At 41.1% G+C, this 22,840-nt stretch overlaps 1 protein-coding gene across 1 annotated transcript; it reads right to left on the bottom strand.

The window, feature by feature from the left end:
• Positions 1-13,063: 13,063 nt before the first annotated feature.
• phb2a (prohibitin 2a) lies at positions 13,064-22,234 on the bottom strand. Its single transcript, XM_063885642.1, has 10 exons — positions 22,138-22,234; positions 20,568-20,697; positions 19,598-19,682; positions 18,058-18,137; positions 17,752-17,936; positions 17,233-17,362; positions 16,783-16,886; positions 15,467-15,544; positions 14,529-14,605; positions 13,064-13,744 (listed from the first exon to the last, which is right to left on the bottom strand). Exons 1-10 carry the CDS (start codon positions 22,156-22,158, stop codon positions 13,726-13,728), a joined length of 909 nt encoding a protein of 302 aa, XP_063741712.1. The 5' UTR covers positions 22,159-22,234; the 3' UTR covers positions 13,064-13,725.
• Between the last annotated feature and the right edge of the window lie 606 nt (positions 22,235-22,840).

The following is a 22,840-nucleotide window of genomic DNA, read 5'->3' as shown; positions in this document are numbered from 1 at the left end:
ATCTGCGTCTGTCTGTCCCCTCAAATCCCACCCACACCACCCGACATCAAACACCTCTTTGATAAGATATGGCCTTTCTGTGTGTGTGTGTGTGTGTGTGTGTGTGTGTGTGTGTGTGTGTGTGTGTGTGTGTGTGTGTGTGTGTGTGTGTGTGTGTGTGTGTGTGTGTGTGTGTGTGTAGAGGAATCCCCTGAAGAACAATGGATTATTTTAAGACGTGAAATATAAATGATCATTAAACTAAATGTTTTAAAGCAGATTACATGATCAGAGATGTTACACAGTGTGTGTGTGTGTGTGTGTGTGTGTGTGTGTGTGTGTGTGTGTGTGTGTGTGTGTGTGTGTGTGTGTGTGTGTGTGTGGTTTGTAAATTAATCATCGTTGAGATTAAGTTGATTTCAGACAGCAAACACAATATAAACTTCAAAGTATTGGCCTTCTCTCTTTTTGCATTTTTCAGAATAAAAGTCTGAAATGTGAAGCACACAAAAACATGTTGGTTTGGGTGTGTGTGTGTGTGTGTGTGTGTGTGTGTGTGTGTGTGTGTGTGTGTGTGTGTGTGTGTGTGTGTGTGTGTGTGTGTGTGTGTGTGTGTGTGTGTGTGTGTGTGTGTTTCCAGTTGACCTTTCCACTCATTCATTTTCAGCAACATGTTAAAGTGTAATATTTAAAGGGCCCTCTCGTCTCCGTGTGAGTGTGTGTGTGTGTGTGTGTGTGTGTATCGGCTGCAGGTCTGTAAGTGTCAACTCTGCATGTGCATGTGAGAGTGTGTGTGCAGACAAAGACAGAGCAGCTTTTGTTCTGCCATGACAGGAAGAGGCTCTGCAGACCTGAAATGGCGGCGAGAGGGTGGGGGTGGCAGAAAACCCGGAGCAGAGCCACCCTTAGAACTGGATCCGGATCCGGATTGTACACTTCGATAAAGAAAATAAGAGGTGGAAAAAGTATTCAGGGTTTCAACTGAATACAAGCGCAACAGAGGAACAGGGCCACCTGAGAGGATGTGGGATGTGACCGAAACTAATAAAATAAATTAAGTTCTGACTTTGATCTCTGAATTTTGAGAAAATAAATACTATATTTTTGACCAAAATTTTAAAAAAAGAAGGTTCTGATTTAATCTCAGAACTTTTAGGAAAAAGTACCTTTTTTTGTCAAAAAGTTTTAAAGAATGAATTCTCACTTCAGAATTTCGACAAAAAAAAATGTGGGATGTGACCAAAAAATAAATATATTTTAGGACTGTTTCTGAAAGTTCTGAGACTAAAGTCAGAATTCAATTTTCTTTTGAGACAGAATTCTGAGACAAAAAGAAGTCCGGGTTTTAGATTAACGAAAGGGCCACATGAAAAAATATATTTCAATGTCAGATTTTTGGAGAGAAAATAACATATTGTATATTAGCCCAAACGTAAAAACTAAAAATGACTTTGTTCTCAGAATTCAGAGAAAAAGGTCTGAATTTTAAGGGAAAAAATATATAAATCTTGAAAAAAATCAAGAAATCTTTTTGTTAAGATCTCCAAAAATGTAAACATGTGGCCCTCACCCTCCTCCTTATGAAAGTACTAAAACCACCCAGCAAATATAATCTGTTACAAGTCATGCATTTAACATGTTACTAATGTTTCCTATAGCCGACAAAATGCTGCCATTAATTGTTGAATTAAGTTAAATTGCTCAGTAAGCGGACGATGCAAGAAAAACGGCCAGGTAAGATTTAGGCACCAAAACTTCTATGTTAGCTTAAAGGAGGAAAAGTGCTAAGTTAGCTTGGCTTGGGAAATGTCTTGACTAGCTAAGGGAACAAAACCACTGGGTTAGCTTCACAAAAACTAACCACGTTGCTAACTTAAGTCCACAAAGTGACTTGGTTAACAATACTGCCCTAATGCTAACCCTAATACTAACCCTAATGCTTACCCTAATGCTAACCCTAATGCTAACCCTAATGCTAACCCTAATACTAACCCTAATGCTTACCCTAATGCTAACCCTAATACTAACCCTAATGCTTACCCTAATGCTAACCCTAATGCTAACCCTAATGCTAACCCTAATGCTTACCCTAATGCTAGGAATATGACTTGTTTAACTTAACAAAGCTACTTGGTTAGCTAAAGTAAACAAATAATTAGGATAGGCTAAGTCAACAAAAACACCTGTTTATATCTAAGAAAGAAAAGTATTTGGTTAGCTTTAGGCAACAAAGCTACTTGGTTAGCTTATTCATGAAAATACAGGGTTAGCTTCAGGCAACAACATTACTTGGTTAGCTTTAAGAAATTGAATATTTGGCTGGCTAAATGCAACAAAACTACTTTAGGGTTTAGCTTAAAATGAGAATACATGTTATTTAAATATTCTCCAAAACAAACCTTATCCGGAATAAAACACGCTTCCATTCCACACGTTACTGACAGTGGAGTTTTGTTGTTTGGGGACTTGTATTTGTTTGAACCAGGACGCCGTTAGTGCTCCTTTCTTTCTTTAAACTGTCACTAAAAGATGCCAAAGAGAGGAAATGTAATAATTAGTTAATTGAGGAGGAATCCACCGACAGACAAAAGTCCTGAAGGAGGATTTGTTCACAGACTACACTAGCTGTTAATGTTTGTGTGATTTTCTCAGGACTCTTCGGCCTCCTCCTCCTCCTCCTCCTCCTCCTCCTCCTCCTCCTCCTCCTCCTGCAGCAGGACTCCATGTTTGGTCTGAAGGGAAACATCTCAAACCTCCAGCCACCAAAAAGCCTCCAGCGGGGAGTGAGTGCCTCCCCAGAGTCTCACAGGGCGAGTCCTTTATTTTTAGAAAAGCAGACTCACTGGCTTATTATCTTTGTGTGTGTGTGTGTGTGTGTGTGTGTGTGTGTGTGTGTGTGTGTGTGTGTGTGTGTGTGTGTGTGTGTGTGTGTGTGTGTGTGGTGTGTGTGTGTGTGTGTGTGTGTGTGTGTGTGTGTTATTCTCTGGTGGTGATAGATAGATCGTCGTGTCTCATCATGTTTGTCGGGTTGTTTACTGAGAAGATTCAGAATCCTTCCTTTTTGTGCTCTCAGTCGGAGGGCGGAGAGTGTGTACTTACTGAGAGTATTGTACGTACTTTGAAGTACTTTGAAGTACTTTGAAGTACTTTACAGTATTCATGCTCTCCATGCACTAACCTCCAGTCAGAAGTACACCTCTTTGTCCTTCCTTACATCAGTGTGACGGCTTAAGTTAATGGGTTATTTCAAGATGAGTAACTTCTCGCTTTCTCTTTACTTACTCTCTGCAGTTATTTTGTTTTTATCACTCGGGTGTGAGCAGGGAAACTCCCAGTATTAGAGATAACAGGTTTTCCCCTAAGAGCAACAACGTAACATAAGAAAAACAACCCTATCTTACAGAGGATTCATCAAGTGGCTGTTTTTACTGTAGACGTTTTAACTTCTTTGACTTAAAGAAGGATCTGAGAACTTCTCTTTGCACCACATTAAGGAAGCAGGTTATTTTCCAGTGAAACAAAACGGAAACCACATCTGTGTTAGAGGTGAAGCTGAGCCAATGCCTGTGAGTTTAGTTTCAGACAAGCAACTTGAATCAGTCAGCTCCTAATTCAGCCTCCTCTTTCCTCAGCCAGCTTCACACCTGTGGATAGACTGCCACAGGAGCCACAGTATTGACCCCACGCTCATCAGGAATCTCACGCGCTCACAGCCAAGACATTTTAAACTTAGCAGCTACAGTTTTCCAACATCAGGCAGAAACGTCAGAGGTTTTTCTCTGATCCAGAACAATGGAAAGGCTCTCTCTCCAGGTTTTATTGAATCACACTGAGGCTGTTTGTGGCGTTAAAAGCCTCAGTGTGATTCGAACATGGTTCAGGGTTGGATTCCTTTATTGACGTACAAAGAAACATCTGTTTTACACCAAAGAAAGGTAGATCGACCGAGGTGGATATTCGTGATCCCCAGAGGATGAAGCCTAATGATTCCTTTCACAAGGACAGGTACAGGAGAACGTTCCTGCCCTCTGCAATAACTCCCCTCTGGCTGCAGACAACTCACTGCTCTGTAGCCTCTCTGTTAACTGGACTTAACATGCACTCCTTCACACTGAACATTGTGCAGTTACATTATACTGATTTAATATTACATTTTCATTCACTTTTTTTTAGTTCTAATTATTTGTTATTTGTTTGGCTTCTTTTTTATTTGGCTGCTGCAACAAAAACATTTCCCAGTTTGGGAAAAATAAAGTCTTTCTGATTCTGATTTCCAAGTCTCCATCAGACCAAAGTCTTCCCCTTTTTAAAAATGCTATAAAGTAATATAACTTTACATTAATCTATCTTTTGTTTCTGATAAAAATTATATATAAATTAAAAGAAATTCAGTTGAAAATCATGTTAATGCTTTAACTGAGCCAACATCTTAAATAAATAAATACAGTATAATTAATAAAATCTTATTTTGTTTTTAATGATTTTAATTTCAAGAATAAAAAAGAAATACAATCCTGATGTTTCCAAATTCAATTTTACAAAATGATCATGATGATGATTTTTGTTTTACACTAAATACAACAATTTAAACAATTATCAAATATTTTTGACTTTTACTTATTTTAATTATATTTTCATTTCGAGAAAAATTCCACAGTGAAACATTTAAACAGAGAGAATCTATCAATAAACCAAAATGCGTCCCAAACGATCCTGAAGGTTACAGGCAGCCTATGATTGGTTGAAGGCCTTTTCTAGCCTCTCCCGTAGGACTCTCCTCTCTTGGCCTTTTCTCAGGATGGACCGGAGAGGAGGAGATCTGAGCTGGAACGTGAGCCGCGGTCATTCCTGTCTTCCTACTCAGGATCAAAACTAAGATCTGCCGCTCGCCGACCTCGAGGCGGAAATGTGAGGAATGAGGAAATGCCGCTGTGTTTGAGAGGCAGGACTCGGCCTGCAGCTCCTAGACCTCCAGATCACTTCCTGTCCCCCTCTGCAGAAACACAGCCTGGAGACAGGACCCTCCGAACCAGAGACCCAACCTGACAGGGACAGACTCAGGACCTGATCCAAGTGTACAGCGAGACTTCAAATCCCAGGGGAGGAATACTCAGATCTATACTGAGTAACAGTAGAAGTACTCAGGTCTTGTACTTGAGTAAAGTAGAAGTACTCAGGTCTTGTACTTGAGTAAAAGTAGAAGTACTCAGATCTTGTACTTGAGTAAAGTAGAAGTACTCCGATCTTGTACTTGAGTAAAGTAGAAGTACTCAGGTCTTGTACTTGAGTAAAGTAGAAGTACTCAGATCTTGTACTTGAGTAAAGTAGAAATACTCAGGTCTTGTACTTGAGTAAAGTAGAAGTACTCAGATCTTGTACTTGAGTAAAGTAGAAGTACTCAGATCTTGTACTTGAGTAAAGTAGAAGTACTCAGATCTTGTACTTGAGTAAAGTAGAAGTACTCAGATCTTGTACTCGAGTAAAGTAGAAGTACTCAGGTCTTGTACTTGAGTAAAGTAGAAGTACTCAGGTCTTGTACTTGAGTAAAGTAGAAGTACTCAGATCTTGTACTCGAGTAAAGTAGAAGTACTCAGGTCTTGTACTTGAGTAAAGTAGAAGTACTCAGGTCTTGTACTTGAGTAAAGTAGAAGTACTCAGGTCTTGTACTTGAGTAAAGTAGAAGTACCAGAGTGTAGGAATACTCTGTCACAGTGAAAGTATTCTAAATGTTCCTCCAGTAAAGTAGAAAGTACTCTCCTCTAAATGTACTTAAAGTAGCGACAGTAAAAGTAGTCATTGTCTGATTGGTCCATTTCAGAATAATATCTCTGATATGTTTTATAATGATTGATCATTAAAGTGTTCTCAGAGCTGGTAAAGGTGCAGCTAGTTTGAATGGCTTTGTATACTGCAGGGTAGCTGCTGGATTTACTGCAGGTGAACTACAGTCTGATTTAAGGGTCATTACATTTCTCTGATGGGTTGAAAGTCCTGATGAAGCGCTCTGTGAGTACCGTCCATTTCTGTGTACGTGATGAAACACCCAGATGATGCAATAATTGTTCTAATGCTTCCATTCACAGATCAGGTATTGAATGAATAACCCCATTGGTACTGGTTCCACTCTAAGGACTCTGGTGGTTTAGTTCTGTAGTGGTGTAAAATATGCTCTGGTGTGTATCGTGTGTTCAGAGAGAGGTCAGGAGGTCAGCACATCAACATCTCCTTCATTTCATTTAGTCCAAGCGTCTACCGTTTACACAGTGAGTTCATAAGGAACACACTGCTGCAGCTCAAGCTCCTTATCAATCAATATCACACACACACACACACACACACACACACACACACACACACACACACACACACACACACACACACACACACACACACACACACACACACACACACACACACACACACACACTCGGGTGTTGTTGGCAGGGGGGGGGGGCTGTAATTCGAGATGCATTTCCTCAGGAGTCTCATGGAGCAGCAGACTGATTGTGTCCTCTGGGTCCTAACGTCCTTTACATAAAACCCCCTTTCACCTTCAGGCCTCACCCCTGCTTCCCTCCATCTGCCCTCTGGTGTCCTCTGGTGTCCTCTGCTGTCCTCTGGTGTCCGTCTAGAGTCTGTAGTCTCACATCGAAGGTCAAAGAAAGGACCTGGAGGACAGAAGAGGTTAACAGAGAGCTTCTGTCTCCTGGAGACTCGGTTTGTATTAAACTGATTTGTTTATCCTCCTCCTGTGGGAGGTTGGTTATTAACTTCTCAAACACTTTGGTTAGTTAAATATTGTGGTTTGGGTTTAATGTCACATGATAGTCCTACTTTCACTTCCCCACTTTGATGGTGGTCAGAGTGAGTCTGTCTCAGAACTGGAAGTGTTGGTCAGGATATCTGAAGGTTAGCTATCTTAGCGAGCTAGCTCACAGCAGATCTGCAGGGACATCAGAAGGTGTCATTTCAGGAGAACAACAACAGAGACAGAGACAGAGACAGCGGAAAAAAAGACAAGTCCTACTTTATTTTGGTTTCCAACATTCTTTTTTTTTGTCAACTTCAGACTTTTGTAAGGTGCGAGGGTCTGCACCTTACAAAACACACCTTTGATCAATGAGACTAAATACAAACATTCCTCTTCTAGTTCCGCGGTGGAAATGTTCTTCACCATAGAGAGCGTGCACTGTAGCTCGTTTCTGGGAGGGCAGCATTCAGATTGAGGAACAGAGCCGGGGTGGAGCTCTGCTGCGGTGTTTCAGAGAGGGAAACTTTGTGAGAATGTTTGAAAGGAAATCCCCTCTGCCCACAAACAGGTTCCTGCTGGTTCCTGATGCACCTGAAACCACGACCCCCACCCGCAACTGTCTCCGTCTTTAAGTGAGAAAGACAAAGACCATCAGGAGGAAACAAAAGGCACAAACTCCTCAGGCCAACGAAGAAGAGAGGAGATGAGCAGAATGAAGCTGGGCGATCTGAACCAGAAACATGATCACTCCAAAGGCCCTCTGTTCCTCTCTCTGTGAAACCACTCTCAACCATTAGTATGAATTAATAAAATGCAGGAGGACGATCTGATGATCTCTGCTGGGTCAAATTACACGGAAATCAAACTGAATAATGCCCTAACGAGCAAACCTATTATACACTCAAGTATTTCCACTTTAAACCTAAACTCCACTTCTTTGCTTAACTTCAGTTTTTCTCACATATATTTGTTAGCGTCCAGTCAGACCATTTGGGGGAAACTAAAAGACAGGAAGTAAAACCAGACAGCAAGAGGGAAAGCATCTCAAAATCAAACAAGAAACTATGAACACAAAAACTAAAACCATGACAAGCACCCTCTACGCGGAGCTTGGACGCCCTTGTGGCCCCCATCCCAAATTCATTTATTTTAAGGGGGTGTTGCAGTGACGACTGCTGTAACCCGGGTCAAAGTTCACAGGGAGGACCTCAGTGATTTAGTAAGTTGAAACACATTTTGTGACAAAAACAAATCTCAAAACTAAAGGCAACGTTTAGGGATAAACAACGTGTGTATACCCCGACTAAAAACTACAAATCTTAAAGTCTTAAAGCCTGTCTTCGTCTCTTTTGTCCCACATTAAATCTGCCCCTCTCATTAAATAACTGGCCCCATTATGACAATCCCCCCCCCCTCCCCTCTGTAAAATGAGTCTATAAGCACCACTGCAGGAGGCTCTCTGAACTGGGACAACCCCGACCGTCCAGGCGGGAAAGTGAAGCAGGTTAATGAGATCAGAAAGCGAGCTCCGAGCCGGCAGGACTGAAGGTTGGACGGATCCTGATGGAGGCTCAGCAGGGGGTCCTCAGCGGGGGGCTTTAAAGATATTGACAGGGTGCTGTGAACCTTAACCCCAAGCCCTCTGGTATCAGGGATGGCGTCGATCTGGGAACGATTAACGGTTCAGAACGGTTTTGTTGTTGCAGAAAGTACTTTTAAATGTTCCTGTTTTTAATCCACAGATTCTGATTTTATACACAAAGCCTCAGGAGGAGAGTGTTCTCTGTTCTCTATATTTAAGTGTTTAGAATATATCTCTTATTTACTGAGAATAAACTGTTGTTGAAATGAATATTTACCTTTATTTTATTCTATTTTTAAGAATGTTGTAATTCTTTATTCATTGTCAAAATGCTGCTGTGACAAAACTATTCACCAGCTTTGGGTGAATAAAGAACATATCGGTTTTTTATTTGTATAAAATAAAAAACAAGTTTATTTTATTGATTTTTTTTGATTGATTTGAGTATTTTAGCATAAACACTCTTTATTAAATATTCCTTAACCTTCTGTTTATACACCCATGATGCAGTCATGCAGACCAACGCTAGCTAACAGAAGTGGTTGTGGTAAAATAACATGGTACGTTCTCTTGGTTATTTTCAATGTATTTATTTTTGAATATATTTTGTAAATAATAATAATAATAATAATAATAATAATAATGTATTATTATTATTATTTTGTAAATAATAATAATAATAATAATAATAATAATAATAATAATAATAATAATAATAATGCATTATTAATATTAATATTTCACCTTTTTGATTTAATTTTGAATTTCTGAATTTATAAATATGGCTTTTTTTTATGTTCTTAATTTTTAATACTTCTTATTTTTTTATGAATGTACTTTATTTATTAATTCATATATTTCTTCTTCATGTTTTATGTATTTGTAATTTATATATTTCAGATCCTTTTTCCTTTCCTTCCTCCAGCCAATGACGGCCGTGCAGAGCTGCTGCTAATGCGGAAGGGGGCGTGGCGTGTAAGCCTAAACCCGGCCCGGCCTGGCACGGCACCGGCAGCCGCGTCACCATGGCAACCGGCCCACATTCACCACGGTCACCACAGTGTGAGGTCAGTGTTTCCATAGCGACGGAGCAGATGAACGGTAATCCGTCCTTGTTGTTGCACCGTGGAAACAGGACAGGGAGGGGGGTACTGAGCACGTGTTAGCATGTGTGTGTGTGCGTGTGTGTGTGTGTGAGTGTGTGTGTGTGTGTGTGTGTGTGTGTGTGTGATCTCCCTCCCTCTAAACCTGCAGCCCCCCTTCCTCCCCTGCCTTTAATAGCAGTTAGCAGTAATGCAGTGCAGATGAAGCAGCAGAGGGAGGTTAAAAGGCTACTGATCAAAATTGGAGGTCACCACAAACAGGACCCCCCCCCCCCCCTCAGCCGCTGCGTCATCACAGATACAGCTCCTCATCTACTTTAGTTTTTATAGTCCACTTCTCCTTTGTCTTGCAACATTTGCACTATTTTATTTCTACTCGGTTTCTGTATGTTTCTGTTGCATTGAGGGAGGAGCCTGGGACTGAAGGTGTTCATGCACTGTAGCTGTAAATAAAGCTTTGAATCTTTGAATCAGAGATACTGCAGGAGTAGGACATGTTGACCCAACAGACACAGCTCTCTCTGCAGCTCCATGCAGCTCCTCCATGCAGCGCTTCATGCTAATAACATGCATCTCTGCAGCTCTTCATGCTAATAACATGCATCTCTGCGGCGCTTCATGCTAATAACATGCATCTCTGCAGCTCTTCATGCTAATAACATGCATCTCTGCAGCTCTTCATGCTAATAACATGCATCTCTGCGGCGCTTCATGCTAATAACATGCATCTCTGCAGCTCTTCATGCTAATAACATGCATCTCTGCAGTGCTTCATGCTAACACTGTGCATGACCTTCCTGTCCCTGCCCCAGTTTGTCTTTGGTTTGTCTTTATTTTTATGTCTTCAATAAACTGTGTGTTGATGCAACAACGCATAACTGTTTAACTGCATTGAAACATTTGCATTGTGTATATTTGCACATTTCTGCACAGCCCTCCACTTTATAATACAATATTCTGCAATAAATCATATATTTATTGGCCGATCTAGACCCATTTTACCTTTTCACTTCAGTATAAAACCATATCGCACAAGAGCTCCAACGTTTTTGGACATTTCCAATTAAAATACATATATTTCAAGAATCTGGAGAGTTTTTGTCGTTTTCCAATTTATCTTTAATTACATTTTCAGATCTTTTGAAATATTGAGTGTGTTCTTGAATAATCCATTAAAATGATACAAATTCAACGTTTTTAGTCAAACTTTGAGATTCTTAAAGATTTGTAAATCAATTTTGTAATCTTTCCGATTTTTTGTGGAGAATTTTTGGCACTTTCTTCTGCTATACAAACTATTTGGTTAATAAACACATTATTTATGCAGAGAAACGCTGTTTTTATTTCATTTCTTTATATTTGTTGGTATTTATTTTAGGTAACCCTCTGCTAATGAAGCTGCAGTTCCCCCGGCCGCCACTAGAGGAGGAGTCACATTACACTGTTATCTTTAATTGATGACGTGTGGAGGAAGCGTCCCTGGAGGCGGTGTGTTCACAGCGTGTAGGTCGAGTCAACACGACATGTGATAGGCCCGCGAACAGGCGGCAAAATAATCTCGTTTAGGGTCGGACAGAAGCGGGGTTTCTGCAGGGCTCGCGCCGCAGCTTCTCTGCGTTTGAACGGAGGAAGGGTTTGCTGTTGCAGCAGCTGCAGATCAGCTGCACATTCATCATCTCTGACTCCTCTTATCCCCCCCCCTCTTCTTTTGGCATCTTTCAAACGCAGCGCTGGCTCCTGATTGGCCAGCTGCGAGGTGTTGAGGAGGGGCAGCAGCCAATCACAGGCTCCCACCGTCTCCCAGCCCCCCCCTTTATGCCACTTTTTTTTTGCATGAATATTCACCCGCCTGTACCATAACCCCCCACTCCCTTCCCCTTCCTCCCCTCTTAAGATTTTAAATCTGCCTTCCCCCTTCCTCTTTCTTATGTAGAAGAACAGCCTCTCAACATGGAGGGACGGCAGCTCGCTTTGTGTGGCCGACACAATGGCCTCCCCCCACCCCCCACCCTCCCTTCTGCAGAATTTTAGGTTGCAGTGCAGCCTCCTGCTCACAGAGCTATAAATAACCCGGCAGCCATCTTATCTTTGTGTGTGTGTGTGTGTGTGTGTGTGTGTGTGTGTGTGTGTGTGTGTGTGTGAGGAAGGAGAGGACAAATATAATGTCACATGACCGACGAAAAATTAGCCAAAGTGCCTCAAATCTGAGAGTATGTTTCAAAATGTGTGTGTTTTCTTTTTCTAATTTAACATTTCCGGTTTTTAAATGTGTTGCATTCAGGGACTACAGCTGGAGGACGATGCAAACAGGGTTTCTGCACAGAGACATGTCCCTAGTCGTGTTGCCATTCAAATGTAGGACCAATTTTACTTTAATTTCACGTGAATCGTCAAACGAAGGCCTGTTTCCTCCCTCTGACGCTGTGGGATCAGGAGTCTGATAGTGGAGATGAGCAGCAGGAGGAAAACCATTAAAGCATTGCAGAAGAAGAGAAGGTAGTTAAAGAAGGTGAGGAACGAAGTAGAGAACTGAAGTAGATCTCACATTGGTGTGAGTTTCGCTTCAAAAAGGGGGTTGAATGAGATCTGAGTGGAGCGATGGAGAGAGGTCAGTTGCCTCATGATTTAATCAATCGATGAAAAATGTTAAAATGAATACCTCCACTCAAACTGAGGGAGAAACTCCTTCTGGAGGGAACACAGGGATTTTAGCCTCTGCAGACCATTTACATACACTAAAACCTATAGAGCACACTACAGTCCATTTTTTAATCTCGAGGTCAAGCGAGTGTTTTCTCCTCAGCAGGAACAAAGATATCAGTGTGTGCAGCACGCGCTTACAAATACCGGTCTTAACGATCATGAGTCAACAGTGTTGGTTTTTGGTGTGAGGCTCTGCTAATGAGACGCTTACTGCAGTGTTGAACAAACACAAATTCCCACGCAGCTGACGGCGTTCCTGGACGGGGGGGGTGGGGGGTGGGGGGGGGGGTGGGTTATAGAAACACATGACGCTGTTTTACTTTAAAAGGTATAACGTTTAACACACCTGCATTCAGATGTGGAGCGACATCGAGCGAGGAGTCACAGTATCCCAGTGGAAAGGATGCTTTTCGTAGGGGGGGAGTAAGGGTCACTATAGGGAAACTCACACAGAAATATAACAGAGAAAATGCTTTCTTGCAATTTTCATAATAAAAAATAGAACTTCTGAAATTCATATTTTCAAACACACAAAAGAAGTTACGAGTTCAATTTCTTAAAAACTGTCCAAATAAATACTCAAAAAAATGTTTTAGAAAAAGGTCAAATATTTTAGAAAAAGGTCAAATGTTTTAGAAAAAGGTCAAACTTAAATTAAATAATTTGCTCCAAAAATATTTGAGATTTAACAAAACAAAAATATATTAAAAAGTGAATCTTTTGTTACGATTTGTTTTCGGGTAAAATGGTTGATAGTTGAAAAAAGGTAAAATATTCCCAAATGTGCTTTAATTGTCGTCCCTTTAAATTAACGTTTTTTTGACCCCAGTTAAAATAAATACACAATAAAATGTGTTTTAGCTTTCTCACAATCTTACTGGGGTTTCTGTTCGGTTTTCTGTGGGTTTTATACAAACGAACAAACAAAAGACAATAAAGTCATCGTCATGAGCTCTTGAACTTTTATAAAATTAACAAGACCAAAACTAAACAATCAGTAAATCAGCAGACGGATCAGAGGGTCGAACCGTCCGAGAAGAAGAGAATATTAAAGACATACAAAAAGTTTGAGAGGAAGAACAGAGTAATATTTCAGCTCTCACAAAGCTCTCTCTGTGTACTGTCACAACTTTATTTTAGGAGAGAAGCCACAATATCATTTATCATTTGGTGAAAAGATTCCTCTGATGTTGGTAAGAAACAGATCATTTGGTATTTCAGAAACTGCTGCTTTTAGTATTATTTCAAGTCTTCTAGATGTGTTATTTATTCACAGCTTCTACTACGTTGTTTCCAGATCTACATAAATAATATATCGGGCTGAAGAGAAGCACAGATTTATAGAACATTTCGCTAATTCTGAAAAAGCAATGACCGCATCGACAGATGATTACAATTGAAATAAAAAAAACATACAGAAACTGAAGACCTCAACCGACACCAGAGGAACCTTTCAAAATAAAAGCCCCAGCTGCAGGGTGACGCTCTCTGCAGGATAAAGTCAGTTTGTGTGTGTGTGTGTGGGGGGGGGGGGGGGGGGGGCGGGGGTTACATGAGACGATGCTTTCCTGTAGAATCGGACCACAAGGCATGATGGGAAATCCTCTTTACTTCTCCATCAACAAACTGAAAGAAACACGAGAGAATAAAGGTTACAAAACTACTAAACCCTGATAACAATAATACATATTGCAGCATTCAGGCAGTTTTACAGGAAGTATTGAGGCCTATAAGTCATTCCTGTAAAAAGTACTCCTTACATTTTACCACCGTGAAAGTCTATATATTTGATTCCCCTAAAAATAAACACATTATCTGATTAAATCGATAATAAATAATAATACTGATATATTTTAGTATTCAGATGTTCTGCTAATATCACAAGGTTAAAGTCCTGTATTATTTATATAAAGTCAAATAACCCAAATGAAAAGTATTACTCTTAAAGTACCTTTTGCAGAATTGTTTTCTAAATAAATGAAGACATTCCTTACAAATCAAACATCAGAAACACTGTTAGCGTGAACTGTTGGCTCAATTTATTATATCATATTATTTGATGTTTTCTTAGTGACTAAAGCTGTCGGATCAATCCAATAAAATGTACAATATTTCCTTATTTGGGGAGAATAAATGGCCCTCCAAAAAAAGAAAATACCAAAGTAAAAGTACCTCACATTTATACTCGAGTAATTGTACTTCTTCCAACACTACACCAGGTTAGCTTAGCTTAGCACAAAGACTGGAAGCAGGGGGAAACTGTTAGCATATTTTCTGCAATCATTTAAAATCCAACGGAGAGATCCCATTGGCTTCTGGTGGGAGATGCTGCCTTCAGGCTCCAGCACAGAAACACGACATCCCGCCACCGCTGAGTATTAATGTGTGTGTTTGTTTTTTCAGGACTCACTTGAAGTTGTCTTTGTCCTGCAGGTTGAGCACCAGGCTGTCGGCGTTCAGGTAAACTCTGTTCTGAGACGTCGCCATCTGCAACACACAGACACACACAGACACACACACACAGTGAGCAGAGAACACACAGGTGGAGCCCCTGGTTGTGAGGCTGCAGCACAATGGGAACTTTGTCTAAGCTCCAACACTGAGCTGATTCAGAGACATGATGACGTGACTGAGACACACACACACACACTCTGCTGCCAACACACACTCATCATTTATTAAATCCACACTGCTAAGTTTCTTTTTCCTTCAAAAACTACAAAGCAGACACTGACTGTAAAGCCACAAACCATTGCATTGTTTTCGTGCTAATTGAGAATTCTTAAAAACAAAATAATGTTAAAAATCTTTATAAAAATACTCAGTTCATCCCTCAGTCTTCTGCCTTTCTGTCACTCTGATTTATTTAAATGAAAAACATGTTTAGGTTGATTTAAATTGAGTTGCATAATAATGGCTAACTGTTGCGTTCAGGTGTCTGCAGGAGATGTCATGGTCCCGTGGCGCCCCCTGGTGGACACACTGAGCTACTGCACAGTGAGCCAAACTGAGGCTACTGAGGGGAAATAGTGAAGCTAATTCCAATGTGCTATTAACCTCTCAGAGGAGGATTTAAAGAAAGGAGAGAGATGTCTTTCAGGGTTCTTTGCTGTTTTTCAGCTGCAGAACATTTATAATGACTCTGTAAAAACACATTTCAAATAATCATCGTTGAGTTAAAAAGTGAGCGTCTGTCAATGTCAAAAAACAGACGTTGTGTATTTTTTTGTAGTATTTAACCATACGGATGAAATGCATCTTAATGTTCATTATTTGAGGATCCATTTGTACGCGTTTTGTTACTTTTAGACAAATAACAAAATGAAGCAGAAATAAAGTCTTTCTCACCGTCTTGGCGATGCTCTGCGCCGCCCGGATCTTCCTGAGCTTCAGATAGCCGGGGTTCTTCGTCACGGCCTCTCCCAGCTGACACACACACACACACACACACACTTAGTGTTTCCTCATGACTGTAAGCGTTACACCCATGGAGGATCAGAGCTGCAGGCGTGACTCTTTTATATTTAATATTCTCACGGAGGTAAAAATCATTTCTGCATATTTGTGTTTGGGTTGTGGCGAGAAGCTTTTACAGAGCGCATCAGGACAGGTAAAACATCACTGTCTCTACTTTAAAGAGTCCTCTCCTGCTGATGTTCAGGTGTATATCAGTATGTAGAGTCTCTACTTTAAAGAGTCCTCTCCTGCAGATGTTCAGGTGTATATCAGTATGTAGAGTCTCTACTTTAAAGAGTCCTCTCCTGCAGATGTTCAGGTGTATATCAGTATGTAGAGTCTCTACTTTAAAGAGTCCTCTCCTGCTGATGTTCAGGTGTATATCAGTATGTAGTGTCTCTGCTTTAAAGAGTCCTCTCCTGCTGATGTTCAGGTGTATATCAGTATGTAGAGTCTCTACTTTAAAGAGTCCTCTCCTGCAGATGTTCAGGTGTATATCAGTATGTAGAGTCTCTACTTTAAAGAGTCCTCTCCTGCTGATGTTCGGGTGTATATCAGTATGTAGTGTCTCTACTTTAAAGAGTCCTCTCCTGCTGATGTTCAGGTGTATATCAGTATGTAGAGTCTCTACTTTAAAGAGTCCTCTCCTGCTGATGTTCAGGTGTATATCAGTATGTAGTGTCTCTACTTTAAAGAGTCCTCTCCTGCTGATGTTCAGGTGTATATCAGTATGTAGAGTCTCTACTTTAAAGAGTCCTCTCCTGCTGATGTTCAGGTGTATATCAGTATGTAGAGTCTCTACTTTAAAGAGTCCTCTCCTGCTGATGTTCAGGTGTATATCAGTATGTAGTGTCTCTACTTTAAAGAGTCCTCTCCTGCTGATGTTCAGGTGTATATCAGTATGTAGTGTCTCTACTTTAAAGAGTCCTCTCCTGCTGATGTTCAGGTGTATATCAGTATGTAGTGTCTCTACTTTAAAGAGTCCTCTCCTGCTGATGTTCAGGTGTATATCAGTATGTAGTGTCTCTACTTTAAAGAGTCCTCTCCTGCTGATGTTCAGGTGTATATCAGTATGTAGAGTCTCTACTTTAAAGAGTCCTCTCCTGCTGATGTTCAGGTGTATATCAGTATGTAGCGCCTCTACTTTACGTTTGGATAGACTGCAGGTATATCTCTGAACTGAAATGTACAGGTGTTCTTGAACTCACCATCTTGGCAGCCTCGGCCTCTCCTTCAGCCTGGATGATTTTATGTCTCTGGTCCTGTTTTGCTTTCTCCACGTAAAACTGGGCTCTCTGCGCCTCCTGCTGAGCTGCAGGGGAACACAGTCAGAAACACTTCAGTTAATAAATATATAAAACATGACACCTGTTTGTAAAAATGCAGTATTTAACATTTGCTAATTACTTTTAGACACATTCTAAATTATAAAAAGTGTAAAATCCTGATAAATAATCCTGATCCACAACCTGAGTTTTGGTCCGGACACTGAAACGATTTTTGTGCCTATGACCATAAAGCCTTTGAACGTCAGCATACAAGTTAGACAGGTCATCCCTCCCTCTAATATCTGGTTTTTTTTGCTGTTAAAACCTCTGATGTACTCAGGCTTCAGGAGGAGGTGTTTATCTTCCCGCTGACTTCCTGTTGGTACTCACCGACTTGCTTGGCCTCCACGGCGGCGGTGTATTCCCGGCTGAAGCTGAGCTCCGTGATGGCCACGTCGTCCAGGATGATGTTGAAGTCTTTGGCCCGCTCGAACAGCTCTCTGCGGATCAGCAGCGAAACCTGCAGGTGGAGGAGGGAGGAAACGGGGGTGACTGGAGGGTTACTGACGAGTTATAGAGAGCTGAAGAGGCAGATAATAAGGTCTGTGGTTACCGCATCAAATACATCAGTAAATAACACACTGGTGGATTAAACAAGAGTCTCATTGAGGCGACCAAACGTCATCACACCAAACATTAGCCTCCTTTAGCTTAGCGGTGGAGACGTGAATTCATGTGACCGTGCTGTAGTTCCTTTATAGCCCAACATTAGCCTCCTTTAGCTTAGCGGTGGAGACGTGAATTCATGTGACCGTGCTGTAGTTCCTTTATAGCCCAACATTAGCCTCCTTTAGCTTAGCGGTGGAGACGAGCAGTGTGTGTAGCAGTGTGTTTGTGTGTGTGTGTTACCTGCGCTCTCTGTGTGATGAGCTGCGAGGCGTTGAACTTGGCCACCACGCTCTTCAGCACTTCATTGACGATGGACGGCAGCACTCGCTCGTCGTAGTCCTGCCCGAGCTGCTGGTACAGGATGGGCAGGTTGGAGGCCAGCGGCCGTGAGAGAACACGTAGTGAGATGTTAACCATCTGGAGATCTGAGGCAGGAGAGTAATCTGATTACAACTGACAGAGCCGGCTACAGTGTGCAGTTCATCTGGATTGTAGTAGTCTTCTGCAGGAATGTGGAAAACATATTCAGGGGGTTCAGGGTCTGACCTTTGCTTCCGGTGAGGGAGGAGATCTTCCGGGGTCGGGCTCTGATGTCGTAGATGACGGGATACTGGAACCAGGGGATCCTGCAGGAAACACACAAGCAGATCATTCATGTCTTTAGATCAGGAGCTGTAATATCATTCCATCACAGAGGGTTGCCGGCTGGATCCCAGCCCATGCAGGATGTGTCCTTGGGCAAGATACTGAACCCTGAGTTGCTCCAGATGGCAAACGGTGTGTGTGAGAGTGTTAGCTTCCCTAGAGCCGGTGGTGCTGCTCTGCATGAATGAGGTGTGAATGGGTGAAAGACTTGCAGTATGTGAAGCTTTGAGGGGTCCAGAGACCTGATGGAGAGCTGTAGAAGAACAGTCCGTTTACTAATTAAGAGGCATCCATAAAGTAGTAAAGATACAAATTACACATCCAGTACCGGACACAGGATGATAATGTGGAAGTGTGTATTGCAGTTATTTACAGATGGGTTGCAGCAGTTGAAGGGCAGGCCAGCGTGCAAACAGCTGCAGAAAGTGTTGGAGTGCACAGTGTATTAAACAGGAATATAAAGTGAGATATGAACAATATAAGCAGCAAGGGATGTGGTTCAGGTGTGGGGCGAGGTAAATACCAGGGTAGGAATACAGTAAGAGCCACGTAAGCACACAATTATATCTAGAATGATCTTCAACACCACTGATAGTTTTACATGTACTGGTGTTTTTGGAATATGCTCAGGTTTCTCTTTGTTATTGTTTACAACAGAGATGTGTTTAAGACCCCAGGAACATGGGTTACCTTGCTGTATATCTCAGTGACTTTAGGCAGTGTTGTAGTATCGATATCAAGGCGGGATTAACTTTCATTAAAACTTCAGTGCAGATTAACCTGCCTGGGATTCTACTGAACACGAGTGTGGGAGGACGAGGAGCATCGGATAAACAGCAACTCAAAATACAGTGTATAAGCTGTGCATCAGTTCTCTGAGGGCCTGTGTCCAAGCAACCCATCTTCCTGAGCATCAGTGTGTCTTGCTCAGGGACACCTTGGCAGCACTTGATCTTCCCGGGACTTGAACTGTTGACCTTCCAGTTCCCACCACCACCCTGTGGATGCATTTGTGTCCGACTGCTCGAGAGCAAGTTTCACCCAGCGCCTTTTTTCTGAGCGCATCGATGTTGCAGATGCGATTGTGCAGCCGCTCCGAGCTAACAGCTAACTGAGGCTTCACTGAGGTCATTACGATGCATACAGGATGTATTGGGTCTGGGTTGAAGGTAAACAACAACAGTATTATATGCTATAATTCAACAATAAATGAAGTACTTTGGTAAAGCTCCTTGGATCACAGATCTTTAAACACACTCCTCGGTTCAAATTATTCAGCAAAAACTAGTCACCTATAAAGATCACAACACATTCGATTTGAAAGTAATTTAATGCGTCCGATGATAGAGACGCTGCCCTCACAGCTTTTATTTTGAAAGTACAAGAAAGGGTATTTTTCCCTGAGGGGAAGCAGCAGGTGTTCAGCGGAGGATCCTCCTACCTGAAGTGCAGTCCTTCAGCCAGGACTGTGTCCATCTGCATCCCCCCGATCCGGTTGAAGATGATCGCCCTCTGCCCTCCTTCAACTGCAACACACACACACACACACACACCATCAGAATCACTTTATTTGTCGCACAACGGGAAATCTACGTTATCACAAGAGTGATTAAAAAGAGTCTGACATTAAATAAAAGAGTAGGCACACGTTAATAATAAAAACACGTCACTGCAGGTGAACGGCAGATTCAAACAAACTTTAGCTGATACAATACTAGAGTTTAAAAGCTATTCATTGACTTTTATTTTTAACACTTTATTTCTCATTGATTTACTTGCTGTTTTTGTTTGTATTTTATTCATCATTATTTTTTGTAATGTTTTGGTTAAAGGAAGAAGAAGAAGAAGAAGAAGAAGAAGAAGAAGAAGAAGACATACTTTATTAATCCTTTACAGGGAAATTGCTTTCTCTGCTCTGTTGTGTTGACACACATTAAACACACAGAGGATATACATGCACAAACACAGAGGAAATACATGCACACACAACCACATGCAGAGGAGAGGTGGCAGACCGGAGAGGCAGCCAGGTACCCGGCGCCAAGGGAGCAGGTAGAGGTTAGGTGCTTTGCTCAAGGGCACCTCGGCAGTGGCCTAGGAGGAGAACTGGCACCTCTCCAGCTACCAGCTCACTCCATATTTTTTTTGGTCCGATCGGGACGTGAACCGGCGACCCTTCGGTCCCAAGACCAAGTCCCTACTGACTCTAAAGGAGTTGTTTATGCTTTTATTTTGAAAAGGCACAGGGACATACAAGTTGTTCTTTTGGGTGATATTAGATCAACAAATAAATATAGAAGCTCCCATCTCGTCTGTTTATTCCTGAGTATGATTCTCCATCTGTAGCCTCAGCTGCAGTTTTACTTTGGAGTTGAATGTCAGTTTTATTTCTCTATGGTTTTGGCCTCTACCTGTGTATGTTGCCTCCTTCATTCCGTAAACCAGAGCTCCAGCCCCCATCAGCAGTTTGAGTCCCACCCCTAAACCCCGGGGTCCGGAGGACATCCGGGCTGCGATCTGCCGCAGCTGCTGCATGAAATTCTGGAATAAAAAACATCACAGATTCAGAATCAGAATCCATTTATCCGTCCCACAGAGGGGAGACTTACAGAGTGACAGCAAAGACACTCAGAGAGACAGAAGAACAACTGTATTTAGCAAAGAGAGCACACATATTAAATAAGACAACACATTTCAAGTATAAAAAGGTAGCAGTATTATAAAAAAAACAAGTGGACATAGCTGCACAATGACAGAAGTAAAAACTACATTTGCTAATATTTAAGTATATATCGTTCGGTCAGCATCAGGACTAAAACCACCAGACTACTTAAGGCTGAGCTGCACTATATTCATTGTTGTGGTTTATTTTATGTCTTGTGCCACTGTTGAGTAACCTGTGACCCATGTTCATTCATTCATTACATGCTACACAACTGATACACCGTAGTTGTGCATATGATATGAGACCTTAGAATCCATATTGTTTCATGTTACCATATTGTTGTTACAGGTGTTGGGAAGTGCAGCCAGTTTTAGAATGTAATCATGAGATATATTTCACGTGTTGTTTTTGTCCTTGTGTGTTTCAGTAAAGCAGCTAAAATGTTGACAGATCTCACACATACTGGGCTGATCAAAGTTAAAGCAGCCCTTAATGGTTTAGATGTATTAGACGGAAGGGACACAGAGTGACCTTCGTCCTGATGGATAACTAAGGTGAAGGTTGACGCCTCCAAACGACTTTATTCAACAGTGCGCAGGACAGCCTCCAAACTTCATTCAAAAGTGCGAGTGTTTTAATGTTTCCAGCAGAAACACACATCCACAATACATTTAAGCATAAATGACTTATATATAGAATGAATACAGTCTTATATTTAATTCGGATTATAGATAACCCCCAACAATGAGTTAGTTAGACAGAAAACCTGCATTTCTGCATTTGTTTGCATGTACGACTGCTTGATGTCCAGGCTGGTTAACATTATGGATTACGGTGCAACTCTTCTTATAAATGATGATCTTAAAATAATAAAAGCAGCTTTGTGTACCAAATATAGCCCGACTTGAAGAGGAGATTATACTTAATTATATACAGGTTTAAAATAGTGTGTTATTTCGCGATAATGTATTGCTAAACTGGAGGAAATATTGAATTGTACTGTTTTTAGATGGACCCTGGCATCTTAGTTTAACTTAAATATTCCTGTAAGACTGTCAAGTGGGATTTTAACCCAATGTTATTCAGATGTAAGAACTCCTTCAACTTAAGTAACTGTCTCTATTTTTAACTGGGAGGTTTTAAAATACAAGTTTTAAATAACATTACTTTGACTGCTAGCTTACATCAGACCCTCACGTGGTGTTTTAAGCGCTTATAATGTCATGAATCTGCGCGGGAAGCAGAGCAGTCCAACCGACCGGAAGGCAATAATGTGAGATAAATGAAGATGAAACTGTTAAATTAAAAATACTCACTGCTGGATCTTTATTCGCCATGCTGTCCTCTGCGTCTGTAGGAAAAACCAAGAGAAGAAGACAAGGTCAAGCGTGATGACGCACTTCCGTCCGTCGGCGCGGGGTACCATGGGAAATGTAGGAGCTATATTTCAATTAGTTTCTGGATCTCCCGATAAAAGTTACACATATTATCATAATAATAATATATGTAACAATGAAAAATAACATAATTTTATCTAAATTCATAGACCCCAAAAAATAAGAAAATATAATTATACAAAGGACAATAAAATAAAATTAGACTACCTTATTAAACTCTGTAACAGGAGTGAAAGGGGTGGGAATTTCAGCAGGTTTGAGATGCTTGATTTTGAAGCTCTTCTCAACTCTGTTACATCAGATACTATGAAATGCACCAAGCCCACATAGCTAGGATTGAACCCACAAACTTCCTACTGAAAGACGACTATAACACCTCGCAGCCACAGCATGGTCAGAAATGATAAAACTCAGAGACAGAATTTGGTAATTGAGCTTATTTGATGTTTGAATGGAGTTTCTGTGTTCCCTGGTTAGCTTCCAAAATAAGATGCAATCGAGACGTTTTTTAAATATATTTTATTATCGAAAATGCTTCATGACATTCCATGTACACAAACAAAGTACAAACAAAGTATTAGACAGAATTGAAACAAAACTAATGCATATTGTTAAATTTCAA

This window comes from Eleginops maclovinus, chromosome 6 (genome assembly GCF_036324505.1).
Source record: "Eleginops maclovinus isolate JMC-PN-2008 ecotype Puerto Natales chromosome 6, JC_Emac_rtc_rv5, whole genome shotgun sequence".
Classification (NCBI taxonomy): Eukaryota; Metazoa; Chordata; class Actinopteri; order Perciformes; family Eleginopidae; genus Eleginops; species Eleginops maclovinus.
Note: the sequence above shows the minus strand (reverse complement) of the source record. Positions and strands in the feature narration are given on the sequence as shown.

Coding starts and splice junctions, on each gene's coding strand:
- phb2a (XM_063885642.1), bottom strand. CDS start 22,158: ATGGCGAATAAAGATCCAGCA. Junction 18,138..19,597: donor GCTGAAGGACTGCACTTCAG/GTAGGAGGATCC, acceptor TGTTTCCTGCAG/GATCCCCTGGTTCCAGTATC. Junction 17,937..18,057: donor CTCCCTCACCGGAAGCAAAG/GTCAGACCCTGA, acceptor CTCCTGCCTCAG/ATCTCCAGATGGTTAACATC.